Source organism: Pipra filicauda, unplaced genomic scaffold (genome assembly GCF_003945595.2).
Source record: "Pipra filicauda isolate LSUMZ 115617 unplaced genomic scaffold, ASM394559v2 scaffold33_size4404698_pilon, whole genome shotgun sequence".
Classification (NCBI taxonomy): Eukaryota; Metazoa; Chordata; class Aves; order Passeriformes; family Pipridae; genus Pipra; species Pipra filicauda.
The window spans coordinates 2,027,331-2,045,307 of record NW_024104465.1 but is presented as its reverse complement, the minus strand read 5'-3'; the positions used below and the strand labels follow the sequence as shown (position 1 = coordinate 2,045,307).

Here is a 17,977-nt window from a genome sequence, read left to right as displayed (position 1 = left end):
AAGGTTTCTGGGTGTTGCCAGTAAATGTATGTCTGTATCATGGACAGGTGGAGTTAGATAAAATGAATCCCACATGTCAAGAAATGAGGGTTTGCTTATGTCTGCAGGGGCTAATGCAGGAGCCTGCCCACTTCCAGGCTGATGGTTGGACCGTACCAAACTTGTTTCATTAGCTTTGAGCACTATTTGCATCTAATACCAGGCAGTCTGGTTGTGGCAAATACACAGAAAAGTTCTAAGCAGGAGAATCCTCTGAAAACAATGAAAGGCTGGCTGTTAGGCAAAACCAGAACCCCTGTCACTCTCTAGATATGCCCTCTAGCCATTTATTTTGGTGGTAAAGAAGTCTTCCTGCATCTGGCCCCAGAAAATGCCTAAAGAAATTCAAAGTTCTGGTAAAAGGTTTTCCCATGAAGGGTTTCCTATTCTTTAATTATGTTTCTGCATCAAGTTATTTGCCCATTACAAGATCTGGAAGCAGTCTGTGTTCTTTGGATTTCTGTGCTTTATATCCTCCCAAAGAAGGAATTCCAAACTCTTTCAGACAGAGACATGACATAAAACCAAAATGTACCCCAAAAAAGGATACTGAAGCAACAAAGGCGGAATCAGAAATTCCAGCATGGATGAGCAGACACCCTTCAGTGTTTCTGTTGAGTAGATGCAAGTGCCTGACTAAGTCTCTGGATGCCTTCTGCTCTTCTGCATCCCTTTGGCAAGCTTATTTCTCTCCTTTTAAAACCCTGAATTGGCTGCAAGACACAAGGAATCAAACTTAACTGCTGATAATTTAATTCCTTTCCTAATCATTCCCTTTTTCTCTCTTTCCTAAAATACAGTTGGTAAAAGGGAGCAACTTCTGCAGGAAAGACGATAAATGTACTTAAGTAATTTGTTCCAAAGTCTTTTTATCAGTAACTGACCTTCCAGCTTGAGAAGTTGTCCAGCTGCCTGAAATGGAACCTTGGTTAATGTTGGCAACAGAAAAAAAACGAAAAAAAAAAATAAATCAGCGTTCCACAGCTTTATCTTCAAATGCACCTTTGCTTTAGCACCCCAGATTTGCAGGTTAGAGAAATGAGGACTAATCAAGAGGGAATGTGAGGATTGTTTCTTAGAGTACCCTAGAGAAGGACATTGCACTGGCACTGTTGGCGTTAACCTCGAAAAGCAGTGAGGGAGCAACCATCTTCATGCAGAGGATGATGCATTGTGCCCACACCTCCGGTGTTTCCTGGATTTTCACGTGGGTGATGTCTGCCTGAGGCATACTGCTGCAGAGCTCCGGGGGGAATGCCGCTGTGCCATTGTTTGAGCAGCACTGCACCTTTAGAACAGGTTTTAAGAGACCAGTCTGTCGTTCCTCCTTACTTTCTTCTCTGCCTTTCTTTCCATCACAGCTGTGGAGTAGAATAGATCTTTTATTTCCTTTTTTTTTATAGTCTAGTTAGCTGTTTCCCTTTAAAAAAAAAAAAAGATGTGACTTTCTGTTGACATCGTTGTGAAATCACATGGTACATGGGAACCATCTGAGTAAAAACTCCTCAAGCCTCCTGACCGAGTGAACAAAAACCTCTAGATTCTGCCTGGCAAGTGGCCAAACCCAGTGCTCTGCAGAGGCCATCTGTAGGCCTCGGTTTCTGTTTCATTAATTCCACCTGAACTTGTAACTCATCATCTTAACAAGGCATTTCTGGTTTTGTGTAATTGCTTATGCAGCAGGGAAATGATTCCCTTTCCCTACCTCGTGTGTGTGTGTCCCTGACTCATCCTCACAGTCTCCCGAGTGACTGTGGCTTCAGTGGTTTTTGATAGGGTTAAAACCAATTTATTGTCAAGTCAACTGTAAAGTGATTGTTCTAGAAATTGAAAAGTCTGAAATTTAAGACTCTGAAAGTACATGGTATTTTGAAGAGAGAAATAGGAGTTGAAAATTGTCCATTATCTATCTTTATCAGCATATGATGATTGGAGCATGTGGACCATTTCCATTTGTCAGTATTTTTTCATGCTGTTCTCTTGCTAAAATAATGTTGCAAAATTCCACAGTTTTTCCAAAAAGCATACATGCTGTTTATTCCTTTCCAAGTGTGTGTGTATTTAAAAGAGAAGAAAAAAAGTAAATAGACAATATTTACCTTAAAGACCAGGAATTGTAATCCTGCTCGGTCCTGACTTATTGAAAGGAAGTTGCTGCTGTTTTGCCTTTATTTCTGTTTCCTTTTCCAGGCTGATAAAATGTCATTTATTTATTATCATACTTTTTTTATATTCTGTTACTGTACTATGTAGTAACTATATTATATCCAGCTATATTCTGAAAAAATTTGTAAGATTTTTCTGAAATTGGCCAAGTTACTCACAGTAAGCAGGGGCTACTTTTTTTTCCTTGATGACACAGGTCCCTGCAGATAGTATTTTTAATATTCTGAATACAGCTGCTTTCCTTTCTTAATACTTTTGTACCCACTCGCATTCCTGTTCACAGGGATTGAATTGTTCCATGACATACTGAATAGCAGTGTGGATGAAATGAGGAATTGAGGCAGAAAAATAATAGAATTATTTCTAGAAAAGAAGAAAAGGCAAAATCAGGTGCCAGAGTAAAATAACAAGAGATATGGGAGCACGTTAAGATTGGATGAGAAAAGGTGGTTTAGTAATTTGCTAAATGGGGGAGGGGGCAGTGGTTTTAGTGGTTACACTCAGAACTAGCAGGAAGTCGTGAGTCAGGCAAAGACATGCTCACGACTTGAACACTAAATAGCTGAAGAGAGCGAGGTCTCAAATCCTGTGTGTTGAAACAGTTCAGCTTGAGCCACATTCCTTTCCTTTGCAGGTGCCCAGAGCAAGATGTTGTGATGATATAAGTAACTGAGAAGACAGGACATGAGTAAAACAAGTAGTACTTCAATATGTTGTGCTTAACCCTGTCTTAAAGCAAAGACTTTTAAAAGTTTAAGAAAGTGTGAGCTTTCCAGGGATTATGCTGTTGTGCTTAATTCAGTTTAGTGATTTTAAAATATTGTGTAGGTTATTGCATTATTAATCGATGTTTTCCCTGCGCTTTTTGGTTGGTTGGTTAGTTTTGTCATACTTTTTAACAATCTTGAAATAATATTTAAATTACATTTGTTTTTACTAAAGGCTCTTCCTATCAGGACATTACTGAGACTGACAAATGAAGAAGTGTTTGGGTTTGCTTTGGTCACTTGGAATCGAGTTTGTTGTATGTGGTGCATCTTGAACTTCCCGGGCCCCCTTGGGGGAAAAAAAAAAAGGAAAATAAAAGAAAAAAGAAGGAATTGAGTAATTGGAAGTCTTTATTTGTAGCAGTGTGGGTTTTATGTGTTTGCTTCTTGTATGTGAATTGGATCATCTGAAGCATGACTTGCATTTCTCCATTTCGTTCAGAAGCAGAACCAGGGAGAACTGAGGGTAAAGTTTGATCTGTGCTTAGAAAATGGCTCACCCTGGAGCTGTGCTGTGCCAGCAGCAGCCATCCCCAGGGAAGTTTGGGGTTTGTTGGGAACTGTCAGCCTCTCCTCCTCAGAGGGGAGTTCCTAAACCCCAGGGAATCCCCTCCCCTAAAGTTCTGGAGTAAGCAGCGTGGAGGAATAATAAGCACTTCCTTCCTTTCTATTTTCAGTGACTGAACTAGAAAGTGCCACCACTGCTGCGGCTCCTCTCACAACGCTGTCCTCTCCTGCTCACCCTCCTCCCTGAGTCTGCAGTTCTGCAAAGGCAGGCTGGGCAGCAGTTCCAAGCTGAAAAAAAAATCATAAACACGTCACCAGGATTATGGCAGAGACTGACTTCATTATTCGGTTTTAATGTAAAATTCAGTATTAAGTTCTCTGCAGGATTTTCGCATATTCCCAGGTCTGTTTTTCCCTACCAGCGTGTCTCAGGCTCCCTTCCCCTGCCCCCACTCTCAGGGTGTTTGTTTTGCCAGGAAGGCATGGAGAGCAACGTGATGTTTTGGATCTTGAGAGGCATTTTGGAATTGTTGGAAGCGTCTCACTCCTTCCTCTGGCTTTGTGTAAACAGCTTTGCTGGCTGTGGCAGCAGGGAGGAGAACCTTCAGCAGTGGGAATGGTGGCCCAGCAAACAGGAGCGGGCGTTGGATGGCCAGAGTGGAGACTTTTTGTCAGATGGCCTCAGTGATGATAATCAGTAATAAAACCTTCCAAAGAACTGGAAATTTTTGTTACAAGGATCTACACTCCTCTCTGGGTGTACTTTCAAGAGAGGTGCTTTGCTAACATGGGCTTTGTTAAACTTCTCTTTGGGAGAGGTTTAAATGAGACATTCTTTAGTTTCTGACTGAAATTGCAGTCTTAAAGTTCGATGTCACTCATGAAATAAATTCTGATAAACTCACTTTGCCATCAATGTTTTGCATATTGCTTAATAAAATCAGAGTGGGTGGAATGAATGTTGTTCTGACTCCTGATGGCAGGTTTGTTTCTGCTTTTGGCTCGAGGCTGCCTGTGAAGCAGGCAGGTATGTATCATGGGACACCAATCTCATCTATTGCTGTTTTGCATTTATAAAGCTGCAAGTCAGCACATGAAAAGTTAGCAACTTTCCTTTTTAAATCAATACTTCTTTTGTAATGGTAATGATAAATACACTTAAACACCCCTAATATGAGTTTTAATTTAAGCTCTTCTGATGTACCCTGTTGTAGAAAGCAGCGTTCTCCAAAATATGCAACTTTGTGTCTATCAGAGGGACTTTTTCCTGGCTTTCTGGCTGCAGTTTGTATATTCTGCCACTGCAAATGGTTCTCCTGTGTTATTGTAATTTCTAGGGTAGCATTCAAGTGCATACACGGGGCATGTGAGAAGGAGCTGCAAAATTATTTCCAACTGATTCCAGATACGGTATCTGATCCAAGTGATCCTCCTGACTCAAATGAAGGATGAGATAATTGCTGAAAAAGACCAGGAACCTACCTACACATTGGCTGTGTTCCACTCCTCCAGCGTGCTGTAGTTGACCATAAATTGTTTTGTGTAGTTAAATTGGCTAAGTAGGTTGTTGCAATGTGGTGCCATTATGAGGCATTCACTTGTTTTAGGATTTGGCAGAAGCCCAGTTTACATACGTGCAGAGAAGCAAAAAATAGCAGCTCCAGAATCTGTGTCTTTCATCTGTAGCCTGAAAGGAAAGCCATTGTCTGGTTTGGGGGAAGAAGGGCTATCTCTTATTTAAATCAAGTGAGTGCTGTTTTACAGAACTGTTACCTACACGATCTGTAGGTGCTTGAGAGCTGCTGAGCTCTGTGAGCTTTTGGCCACCGAGGCAGGGAAGGTGTTTGTGGATCTTGGTTGTTGGGAACAGGAAGAAGCAACAGTTGTGCCTTGGGGGTCGGTCAGGGTGCAGTTTTAGGTACTTTCTGGAAAAAGGAAACTGTGAATAAAAAGCTTGAAAGAAAACTTCAGGGAATAAAGAAGAAGAATGGCTTTTCTGTGATCACTAGGGAGTGAGAGTAGGGAGCATGAGGAGAACCAAGAGCAAGACAATTTGGCAGATTAGTCTGTGCATTATATCTCTTTGAAGTTATTGTTTTCCATGTGAAAACACTAATATTAACACACTAATATTTGTGTGTTGTTTTTTCTTAAGTTCCTATACATCTTATGGAGTAGAACTGCAGATTCTCTGCAGACACGCAGGGGGAGAGTCCATTGTAGGCTGGGAATTATGGATCTGCTTTTGTGGTCAAATGTCATTTGTGATTGCAGTAATCATTTTCTTTGCTTCCACTTTGTATTAAGTTCTGAAAGGTTTTGCTCACATTGAAAGTAAAGCTAAACAAACCAAAGCAAGACCTTTAAACAAGTATAAAGAGTAAATGTTTGTACATTCTGCTCCCTGAACTGGTTTATAAAGCCAAACTCATTCTCAGTCAGGTACTCCTGTCAATGAGACTGTTCTTTCCTGCATTGTCACAAAATGGTTTACATGATCAGAGGATTTTCATCTTAGAAAGCTACTGCAGGAAAAGCTTCAGAACCAAATAAAGCATGAGGGAAGGGTTTGTACTGATGCAGCAGCAGTTTTAGTGAATGGCCATAATAGAAATCCCATTCTAACATGCAAGCATAGTAGTATGTGCAGTGCATCTTTTCAGGTATGGTTGACTAGTGTGTTGACAGCATCCACGATAAACACCTGAAAAAAATCTTGTTAGACTTACTAGGCATTGCAAAATCTGAGCTGACTAACCCTAATTAAATTATGTTTCCTGTCAGTCTCCAGCCTTGCTCCCTAAAGATTCCCTTGTCCCCAAAATTTAATTAGAAGGCACAGGATGTATGCACAAGTATTTGAATCTGCCACTGGAAAATGGATCCTGCTGAGGAATCCGATTCTTCCTATGAGACTGGTTAGTGCTGTGGTGAACACTGATGGTATCAAGGCAGTAACCAAATTCCTAAGATGTCTACTAGCAGATTATTTGAAGATAGAAATTTGCTGTGACTGCATACAAGTAACAGCTTTCAGGCCAGGAAAACTTACTTTAAGTTACTGGGTTTTACAGCGGTTCAGCTTTGGCATAGGAAGGCGTATTCACAGGCATTTAAGAAAAATGCACCATATAATTTGAGCTTCACTTGCTTTTTCTGGGAATAGTTCAGAAGCATATTTAGAAGGTGTGCTGTGGCTTCTGCAAAGTTTCTCCTTTTTCTGCTGGCAGAAATCAGTTGACTTTAAATCCAGATCTAAATCCGGATCTCCCTGGCTGTGGGACCACAGCAACTGTCTGTCCGTTATTCCCCTGTCCCTCAGTGAAGTTCAGCGTGCTTCGGAATCCGACCCATATTTTCATATTCCTGTCCTTTTCACCTGGGTCTCTCCTTAGAAGTTTCCTCTTTTCCTTCCTCTGCAGGGAATCTGGCGCATCCCCGTGGATGAGATCGACCGCCCGGGCAGTTTTGCGTCTCATATGAACCGCTCTATTGTCCTGCTGCTCAATGTGCTGTCACAGCTAAAGGATTACAACACCTTGCTGAAGGTCTCATCTATGCTGCAGAGAACCCCCGATCAGGGAAAGTACGAGAGTTTTGTTTTAATCCGTTGCTTCGTAAAGCTTTGAAATATATTTTGTTCGCCGCGTAACTATTTTATTTAAAGACGTTCTTTGTTTAGGAAAAAAAGCCTTTAGGCAGATCCCTTTGGGAATATAGTGGAACGATGGGTAATTTTTCTCAGGATTACGTTTCTATAATGTAGTTTAGAATTTCTCAGCGTTTCTCCTGAAGCTCAGAGCAGCCATACAGGTGCCTTCACAGGCTTACAGGGGTGTTGTGTCACGTGGGGGGACTCACTGGTGTCATTCCCCCTCTGCTCACTCTTGCGTAAGAGCTGTGTCCAGCACAGGGGGTCACGGCCCAGCATCCTGCCTTCCTGTAATCCTTGACGGACTGAACAATGGTTATGTGCCTCTTGGCAGCTGATGCTATTTAAAAAGCTTATCCTGTTCAGGGGTGATCTAATTTTAATTGCATTAACCTTATTTAAGAAAAAAAAAAAGCTATTAATGTGAGCTATATACGGATTCGTATCAATGGGAGGACCAAAATAAACATCTAAGGAAAACATTGAGGCAACTGAGGTAAAATTCTAGTAGCTTGCCATGTGGGAAATGTTGAAATTGGTCTCTGACAAATGCTTAAGAAATTGAACTTGAATGATTGATGGCAATAAGTTGGAGACATTGAAGGTTTCTTCATGTGTTTTCCAGTGTGAGTGTATGTGAATTTGCATGGATTATAGTGTTTCTGGGAACGTCACCACTTGTTCAGCAAACTTGAAGCCAAAAATACTTTGACTTTTAGCATATCAGAAGAACTGGACCATAGAAGGTTTAAATTTTGTCCTGAGCAAGCCCACAGTTGTACTAAAAATATTATGTTATTTATAAGTCTAGACTGAATTTAAAAAACAAGTAATTTGACATGTTGGGTCTGCCAGTGCCAGCCATGTTGAGCTGTAATCATTACAGGAACTTAGAAATGCAGATATTCTGGGTGTGTCTGGTATATGCCTGGAACAACCCTAGTTTTAAAAATAGGGAGTTTTTAGTTATTACTGAGCTAATGAGGAGTCAGGTGTTTGTATCTTATGTCTGAAAAGCAAACCATAAAATTACACCCTAGGGGGAAAATACATGTATTAAAAATGTTGGCCTTTTGACTGAAATAGTACCTTTCAAAGTTATTTACTTGATTTTTAGCCCTCTCGTTAAAACCAGCCAATTCTGAAGTAGAAATTTAGTTTTCCATCAAACTCCATTAGGTTGGATTGATGGCTGGAAATGTTTTCCTTGAAAGCAATCTAAAACATTGTGTCAGAATACACTGAAATTACAGTGCTCTAGTAAATTAAATGAAGCTATAAGTGAATGTTTTATACATACAGTATTATTTTTTTGTGACACTAAATAGGAAAAAAGGTGTTAGCCTACCAATGTTTTAGCTCTAAAAATCCTAGATTCCAAGGCAACTGATATGACTAATGAGAGAGGATTTGCTTGTGTACTTAATCTCACATGCATGCTTTATCCAGAACATGAAAATCACCTGAGAGTTCAGCATAGCTTTGTGTAACTAATACTCTTTTTCAAGAAAGGGTTTGAATAAAAAGCTGGTATTTGAGGGGCACAGAAGGCTCGATACAATAAAACTAAATCTGGTTGTCTGGTTTGCTCTGGGTTTAGTTGTTCAGTGTTTGTTCTCTTTTCATTCTCCCATTCCCTCTGTTTGTAGACAGTGTTAACTTCTGCTTTCACGTGTGTCGTGTTTGATGGTTGTGGAGAAGTGGAGAGAAACAGCTAAAGTGCTACATTTCAGTATGCAACCATAAATGTTTTGTGTGCTTTCTTCTTGTTTTAAAGTTATTGTGTTGGCTTTTTCTTTTTTTTTTTTTTAATTTTTTTTTTTAATGTCCTGGTTCTTGCTTTGACAGTCCTGTAAGCTTTTGGCAGTTAACTTCATTTGTTCTCTCCCCGTGGCTCAGGAAGTACTTGCGTGATGCAGATCGCCAGGTTCTGGCCCAACAAGCCTTTGTGCTCACAGTGAAAGTGCTGGAGGACACCCTCAACGATCTGACACAGGTAAGGCAGCAGGGCGCTTCATGGCTGTAATTTAGTAATTAGGTTTTTCTAGGTTCAGTTTACCCATTCCTTAGATCTCCTGAGAATGAAGGGCTGTGTTGTCAGCACTTATTTCTGATACCTTTTGTTTATATGCCACTACACAGAAAATTTTATTCCAGCGTTGTTGTTTTCTGGTTTTGAAATCCAGTAGCAAATACAGTTGTTGAAAATGGGTTGCAGTGAGTTTGGTTTGACAGTCCCTTACATTTCAGGTAATGGTATATACATAGAGTGTAGAAAAGCTCCGTTTTCAGGTGGGGTCTATTGGAAATTTCCTTTTAAAATGAACTGAGATTCCTCTTGCAAAACAAAACCAGACAATGAGAAGTTACATGCCTGACCACTTTTAACTGCTAGTCCTTGACAGCACCACACTTGTTATTACATATAATTGTAATCTGGATTTAATTTTTAAAAGTCATATAGAAACTAATCCGTTTCCAGGCTAAGGTAACTGGAAATTGGAGCTTTATTTGGTAAACACATTCAAGGAAGAACTTGTTCCTAAGGGGTTTGCAAGTTAAAAGACTATACCTTTAACAAACTAAATGAAAACATCCTTAAGAACACCAGAACTCTGTATATGAAATAGTTCGTTCATAAATCTGGATGGAAGAATTGTATCATTAGCAATTTTTGAAAGAAGAGATGATGTTCTGAGGTTTTCTACCTTTGGAACATCACCAAAGAAAAGGTATAAAAATTAAAATACTGTAGCAGGATTTTGCCTGCTTCTTGATCTGTTAACAAGAAAGTTATGTAAGAGCAACCAAAGAGAAGATTCATAAATTTGAGAGTGATCTGCAACTGCCAAAAGAAACAGATTGAGTTTTGATTTCAATACATTAGAAGAAAAATTTGTGCTGTTAAACCTTGAATTTCATTTATTGGAGCCCAGAGCATGGACTGAAGTAGTGGGGGAAAAAAAACAACATTGCAGCTTTGGTCCATCCTGTTGATTTCTCTGTGGTGTTTTCACTGATTAAAATACTTTAATTGTAAGACTTGTGGCTTGGATTAATTAACATTCAGGAACAAAAAAGAATGAACATAGAATAAATGCATTTTTTTCAGCAGAGGCAGTAATGAAAGGTACTTGTTGTCAGTATTCATGGTAGTCATTGCTGTGCTCAAATGCTTTCTGATTTCAATGATAACAGAGAAGAATGACTTCTTTTATTAAGGTTTCAGAAGATCAGGGTTCCAAGTCCTCTAACCTTGCTTCAGGAAGGATGACAACAGACGTCTCAAATAAAAGTAGCGCTGAAGAAGGGAAAGATGTCCTTCCCAAAAAGCCAGTTTTATCAGATGGAGTAGTACATAGTACTGAAAATGGAGTAAAGGAAGTGACCCAGGGACAAATTCCCAATGCTATGGACATATTGGAACAAGAGGACAGGAATGAGAAGGAGATTAAGGAGCTCCCTGGCCCTGGCTCAGTTGAGCCTATGGATCTTGATGGCTATTCCAATGACCCTGAAAAAATTGATTCTTCATGTAAACGCAGTGAGCCAGACCGGCTTCAGTCTGGCAGGACCTCAAAGGAGAGAGCTCCAGAGAGCCGGACTCCAGAACTTTCCTTGGAAGAGCTGAGTATCAGCTCGAAACATCAGCAGCAGGCAGCTAAAGGAATAGTTCAAGCAGTACCTACAGAAGAACCTGTCCAGAGATCAAGCAGGAAGAGGAAATTACTTGAGGATGTGGAGTCTGGAAAAACACTTCTGCTCGATGCTTATCGAGTGTGGCAGCAGGGTCAGAAAGTCATGGCCTATGACCTGGGTAAAATTGAGAAGATCATGTCTGAAACGTACATGCTGATTAAGCAGGTAAAGTATTGTATCATTAATTGTAATTTTTCTGTGTGGCCTTGGACATGACTGTAGAACAACAGTAATTGCTAAACCAAGCAGTATGAAATTGGCCCTATATCTGTTCAAAAGTTGGAGAGATAAATATCTCCTAAAGAATCATTCTCTTGACAAGACCACTGCTGGAGATGGGGAGTAGGACCCTCTGTGTTTTGAAACTAAATTTCTGAAATCAGTTAAGAGGTACAATACCAATTATGTGGGGTTTGTTCATGCTAAATGTCAGTTTGAATTGAGAGAGTTTAGTATGTGTCTTTGGATATATACTCCTGAATAACTTAAGGTCAGCATTCTGCCATAAAGTGCTGCTTCTCCCCCTTACTCCCATGCTCTACATCCCCATTTAATGTCAATTTAATTAGATTTATAGATTAGATAAGTAATTATGAGTTCATTAGTTGTGATTCTGTGTTTAGGTGGATGAAGAAGCAGCACTTGAACAGGCAGTCAAGTTTTGCCAGGTGCACATGGGAGCATCAGCACAGAAACAGGTGAGCTCTAAAGTCTCTGACTGCTTCTAACAAGCTTTTATTAGTTTATACAGGTAAATCTGTTGCTGAGTGTCTGCAGCACTTAGAAATATCTGCTTTCCTTGTATGCTTGTCATCTGAGGTAAGCTGGCCACGTTAGTGTAGGGAGCTCATCCCCTTTACTAGGGCTGTTGCTACTGTTTATGTCAGGCTTGAATAGTTTGCATCCCCAAAAGCTATTGGGGAAACCCCAGACCGTCTTCAAATTGAAATATTTATGGCACACTACAATTTTCCTAATGTCCATGTCATTCCTCAGCATTTCATGGATGGTGATTACTTCTTTCTGATCCCTAAGGGCAAACCACCTCATCAGCTCTTCCCTGGCTGACACTGCACTCTGCTCCAGAAATACCACATAGCTTTTCTCTCAACTTGCATGGTTGAGAATCTGATTTTAACTCTATTGTATTACTCAGTTTTTAGCTTGTAGTTTCTGGATTTATCCAGCAAACAGTTATAGAGCTTTAGAGCCATTGTTATGTATCAGTCCTTAATGTGAAATCAAAGCCATGATTTCATGGATGAATGATGTGTTTCACGGTCATGCATTTTGCAGCAAACCATCAGTTGAATGCCCCAAAGTATTTAATAATTTTGTATTTTCCGTAATTTTTCTTTTTTTTTTAGTTTAACTGTGCATTTGTATAATGCATCTCCTAGCAGAGTAACAGGAGAGGATGTAAGAGGGAAAATAGGGTTTTTTCTTTATTAGATTTTCGTGGAAGTAACCTTCTCCAATTTGTGCCCCTCAGGAAGCCAGTAACATTTTTCCATTGAATAATAGAAATTAACAGAAACGTCAAGAGAAGTATTTATTCTAGTAGTGTTTGTTTGATCATAACCTGGTATTTAAGGTTTTAATTGTTTTTTAATAAAGACATGCTGGCTCAGCATGTTAAGTCTTTTTCAGTTTATTTTGGGGAAAACCAGACTTTATCACGCTTAGATTTATGACTTAAAAAAATAAAAATAATTTGCTAATAAGCTTCTTTAAAAAGTAATGTTGCTGTTTGTTTTATGCATGTATTCACCTTTTTAAAAACCATTCACCAAATTCTCATCTATCAGCCCAGTTCCTTGCTGGGCTTTCTTGAAGGTTCTGGGGATGTGATTGCTATTCCAGCTCTTCCAGCAGAGTCAGCGGTTACTCAGGCAAAACATGAGAATGGTGAAAAACCTGCACACAAACTAATCTTCAAAGTAGACACAATAGGTGAGCTTGTATTTAACTGCACTGGCAGCGATAAGATTTCCTGTTAAATCACTTGAAATAAAACACAGCTCTTAACACGTGGCACTTTGCAGCTTGGAAGCTTTCCCTTGTAGGAAGCAGTCCCAGCTAACGAGGTTATTACATCCTGCAGTCTCATTTTCGTCTGCTCCGAGCAGGATCCTGCAAGCCGTGTGAAGCTGCTGCACTGCTCGTATAACACTAGGAATTAGTGTGGAGACACAGGAATAGCCACTCTCGTAGACATCTGTCTGTTTTCAACAGATTGAATCCTGTTTTATTTAAAATTGGCAAGTGTTTGCCTTCTGTAAGCAAATGATGTCATGTATAGAGCTGGTGCAGCCGGGGGAAGTGCTTTGTTACTGCATAGTTTGAGTAGGTTTACGGGGCCTGTGGTTCTTCAGTCACTTATCCCAAGAAATTGACAGTCAAAAAAAAAAAAGTGAGTGCAAAATCCACCTTGATTTATATCTTTGTGTGCTGGCTGTTGTATTTTACAGTTCCAGGCATTATATGGTTTCTTTATGAACGTTTTCACTTGCTCCTAAAATTAGGAATTATTTAAATTATGGTTTTTCAACTTTTTTCCAGACTGGTTATGTTTTTTAACCTAAATATTTAACAACTATGTTGAAATCTTTTTCTGTGCCTCTTCAGGCACAAGCAGGAAACAATACAGCAGTCAGTAAACGGAATTGGACAAAGTGGGTTCTTACACTTGTGTGATGAGATCTAATCTTTTTAATAGCTTGGCAATACTGTGACCCTTTGACCTGGTTTCAGAAATTCTCTGTGGTTGTCATGAGTGATGCAACGCTAATGTGTTTTGAGCCAGTGAGACTTGCATCATGTTCTGCAGTCAGCTGAACACATGGGAAGTGGCTTAGGAAGGGCTTGGGGTTTCAGAAGGGTTCCTCTGTACGTGGGGCTGCTGTTCCTAGTGCAGGTGGTGCTCAGCACCTTCACAGAGTGCTTAGACTTGTAGTGTCTGTAACAGAAAGGTGTGTGCATGTGTCCTTGGTGCAGACTTGGCTGAAATGCTGTAATATTAGAGCTCTGGTTGAACAAAATCACTTGAGCATCATCTTACCAATTAAACATCTTCTCAAACTTAATTGGACCCAACTCTTGCTTTTCAGGAGTAATTTGTTTTCTCATAGCAAACTCCATTTTGCTTTACCAAATCCTACTAAAGGGGGCTTTAAGTTTTTAATGTCTGAAGACCTGAAAGTCATTCAAAGAGGCTCCCAAAGAGGGAATTGTGGGCTTGAAAAAGCTGCTAGTAAATACAATATAAATGAATCCATGTATTGTTACCATATTCAGGGGAGACAGAGGTTTTAACTTTATGAATAATTTGGGCTGTGGTTGTATCTGGCTGGGTTCAGTGTTATGTAATACATATTTACTGCCAAACCATAATGGTGAAGTAAAATCTGAACTTGTAACACTTATGTAAAAGTGAAATGGGGGAAGACTCAAATGTGTGCAGGGTTGTTTTTTTTTAATAAAAAGGTAAATCTTCTATGGAGTATGGGAACAGAGCAGCATAAATAGACAGGATCCCAGTAATTGATACAAAAATGTGTTCAATAAGTTTCCGGGACATTTCTTTCAGTAAATGATAATAATAATTATTTTTAAGTGATATATTCATCAACTTTGGAACATCTTGATTCAAAATCTAGAGAGTGGTGATGCAACATTCTTAAATGCTGATATTAATGCTGTTGTGGAGAACGGGTGTAGCCAGAAGTAATTCCTCCTTTTTTGCCCTTTTGCCTTTAAGTTCTTAAGTGTGAGCAAGACTTTTGATAGACACATATCAAATGGGCTGAAATTGCTGTCCAGTGGTGGTCACTGTGTCATTACTAGTTAAGTAACTAAAGTTACCCTAGAGATTAATTCACTTCGTGGTCAAGCAGCATTTTGAAGGATTCTTGTTCTTTTCTTTGGTTTTCTGTCTGAGAATGTTATCTAAAAGATTTACAGAGATCCTGAAAGCAGTCAGCTATTGCTGTGAGTTATAAGATATATTTTTAGTCTTGCCATCTATGATTTTCATATGAAATTAATGGTCCCTGGAAATGGAATACCAAGGAGGCCTTATTGAGGGAGAATGAAAGATCGAGGCAGACTAGTTTGACTTTGAAGTAGCATTGTACTTAAATATGTGGTGCTGGGGACCAAGGAGGGGACACGCTGGCAGAAAGCAGTTGTAAGGCTTCTAGATAATTAGAGATTTTCTAATAAGACTTTCCACTGGCTGCCTAAAATTGGTCCTATTAAATTCTTCATTTTATGCTGTTAGGACATATTGACATGGTAAAGTTATTGCAGCACAAGGTAGATGAAGCTTTGTAGTGCACAGAATATTCTATAAATTCATGTGGAGATACTTCAGTCAAAGAACCCATCTGTCTTCTTTTTTTCCTGGACTTACAATTTGAAAAGGTATTTTTGTTACTGTGGACTTAATATTGAATGCCTTATTACTAAAATTAAAGCTTTCACCCGTGTTGAAAGTCATGACAGATAAAACTCTGTGGTTTTGTGTTAGGGTATCTCTAATCCTGGGAACTGAATTTATATAAAACAAATAGCTTAAAACATTGCAGACATCAATGTTGCACACAGGGCTGGATTTAACATCTCTAAAAATACAAGAACATTCAAAGGCAAAGTTCCAAAATGCCATTAAGTCTCTGGTCCTGTGTTGTGACCCTTGAGAATACGGGACTGTGTGTAGAAAGCCTTAGTAATGGGTAGCATTGTAGGAGTTGAAACTTCTATTGGCTCCTCGTGGTATAGTATATCATCTAAAAGTCATGAGAAGGGGCTATTTCAACATTGCTGAGTTATTTCAGACTCACTGCTGCCTTAGCCAAAAAATCCTTGTTCTGGGACCAACTCCATCCCTGAAGTGTGAGGGAGAGAAAAGAAATTTTCAGCTGCCCTTTCCTGCTCCAGCTGCCAAACCTTGAGCTCTCCCTGCTCCATTCTGACTGATCAAATCCTCCCTTTCACCTTTTGCTTCACTCACCTCTTCCAAAGTAACACATCCATGACCACCTTCTCCCACTGGCTGGTGCCAAACTCCAAGTGCTTTCCCCATTTCTTTCTCTAAACCTACAGACAGAACTCATCAGCAGATTTCAATGTCAGGTCTAATTAAACATGATGCTTCATGAAGAAGCTGCCACCAGAATCAAAACAAGTAAATTTTATTATAAACACAAAGACACAATCAGGTTATGCAAAGGAGTCGTGCCCCTCAGGCTCCTCGTGGGCTGCCAGCATGATCCCTGGTTTTATAAAGTTTTGCTGCTTCTGTAATATAAAAGTATTTCCTAAGGGAAGGTGCTGGTTTAGTGCTGCTCTCACTGCCCTTCTCTAGTTCCAAAACAGGTAACTGGGGTCTTATATTCTCCTTGCACCAGTGTTTGCCTCTTCCCAGTGCTGGTGATGAGTTGTCTGAATCCACAGCCTCGTACTGGAGAATTTTAGGGGATCGTGAGTGATGGGTTTGCTGTACAGGGACTACAACTGAAACCACACACAACGTCAGAAGCCTCAGATTGACTCTGGAACATCAGTCTAGTGATAGTACAGTCCCTAAGTTGGACCTTACTTGTGACATTTTACTTGGAACGGGAAAAAATTGTCTTCTGTGAGTGAAGCTAGAGGGCACTCCCATGGATTTTTTTCCCCTTCTGCTGTGGAATGCAATCAGCACTGCAGTGACACGGGCTTTAAGGCTTTTTTCTTCAAGGAGGAAACTTGAGAGTGACTTGTTTGAACTGCCTTGGGTGTCTAGAGCGTTTTCTTCTCGAATTCTCACATTAGAAGAAACCCCCACAAAGCAACAAACCACCAAGCTGTTCTCTTCAGGAAACAGCTAAAAGCCTTCTGTAAAGGCACTTTGCTGGGGATGGGAGGAGATCAGGAAAATATTAAATAATTAGAAAATAATCATCTCTAGTTCTACCTCATGTGTTTTCTCCCCCTTTTTGTTCCACCCACATGCTGCTAATTTTCATCTTTTCTTCCTGCACATCAAGACGTCAGAGACTGCTTACAGAAAAAGTTGTTTTTCCTGAGTTGTCTGTGTGCTTTATTAATGCAGCAAAGATGACAAGAAAGGAGGGGGAAGGAGGAGGTGGGGATGGGGGGGACAAAAGGACGAGCTCTTTCATGGTCTCCTACCAAAGGGTGACCATTTTGTTCACTGTTGCATTTGCCAGTTGCCATGGCATCCCCCTCTCACTCTATCCTGGAGGTGTATTCTTGATATAATTAACAGCTCTCCTCCTTCTGTCTCCTGCAGAAAGCAATCATTAAGTGAACATGAAGGAAAGAACAGACACTTTTTATCTTTTACTTTGTATATTAATATTTTTCATCCTGCTACCTGATCTCTCTTGGCCCAGTAATGAGGTTTTTGTGTATGGAAGCGTTGCTGGAGTATGGCTGCCTGTGCAGAGCAGGACATTGAGCCCCTGCATGTATTTGTGTAAATGGGATATTTACTTAGGCTAGAGTGCAGGTCAGTCACATGTATTTAAGCCTTTGTTATTTTCTGTGTATAAAACTCTAGTCTTAGGAAATACGAGGTTCTCCAGAATCTGGATCATGGATACTGCTACTATTTCTAATGTACCTGGAAGAAAACTTCCAAATAAGATTTCTTTCAAATACTACTGTAGAGAGATTGAGAGGGGAGAAAAAGAATGAATAGGCATAGTTTAATTAAAGCACAATACTGAGCAGCAGTTGGAGTGGTAATACTGTGGAATGTGGCCAGCATATTGTTCACCCCGTTTGTGTGACAGCTCCCAGGTTTTGTGGGAATGTGCTGGTAATCCTTCTACAAAGGCACACCTTTCTGTGAGGTGGATTCTGACTTCAGTCCTACTACTGTGCTAAACTCAGGCATGGGAATAATTAAAAAAAAAAAAGGCAAGAAAATGTTATGTAACAGTTGCAGTGCCAGCATCTTTCATTAGCAAACTTCGGTTGGGAAAACCGTCACTTTCCCTTTCTTTGGAACATTTGGTTGTTACTTTTTCCCACAGCCTCAGGGCAGTGAGCCCTTCCAGGAGCAGGAGCAGCAAGGCTGCTGCAGGATTTCTGTTTTTCAAAATGTGTTTTGAAAAAACAGTAAGTATGGTAAAAA

The 17,977-nt window shown here is 39.9% G+C and overlaps 1 protein-coding gene across 4 annotated transcripts in view; it reads left to right on the top strand.

The window, feature by feature from the left end:
* The window catches only part of CABIN1 (calcineurin binding protein 1), a 110,637-nt gene that overhangs the window by 72,639 nt on the left and 20,021 nt on the right, over nt 1–17,977 (top strand). For all 4 annotated transcript variants that reach the window (XM_027714326.2, XM_027714323.2, XM_027714325.2 and 1 more), the window contains exons 30-33: nt 6,902–7,065; nt 9,031–9,127; nt 10,354–10,995; nt 11,454–11,528. In XM_027714326.2, coding sequence (XP_027570127.1) covers nt 6,902–7,065; nt 9,031–9,127; nt 10,354–10,995; nt 11,454–11,528 — 978 coding nt within the window. The remainder of the gene's footprint in view (nt 1–6,901; nt 7,066–9,030; nt 9,128–10,353; nt 10,996–11,453; nt 11,529–17,977) is intronic.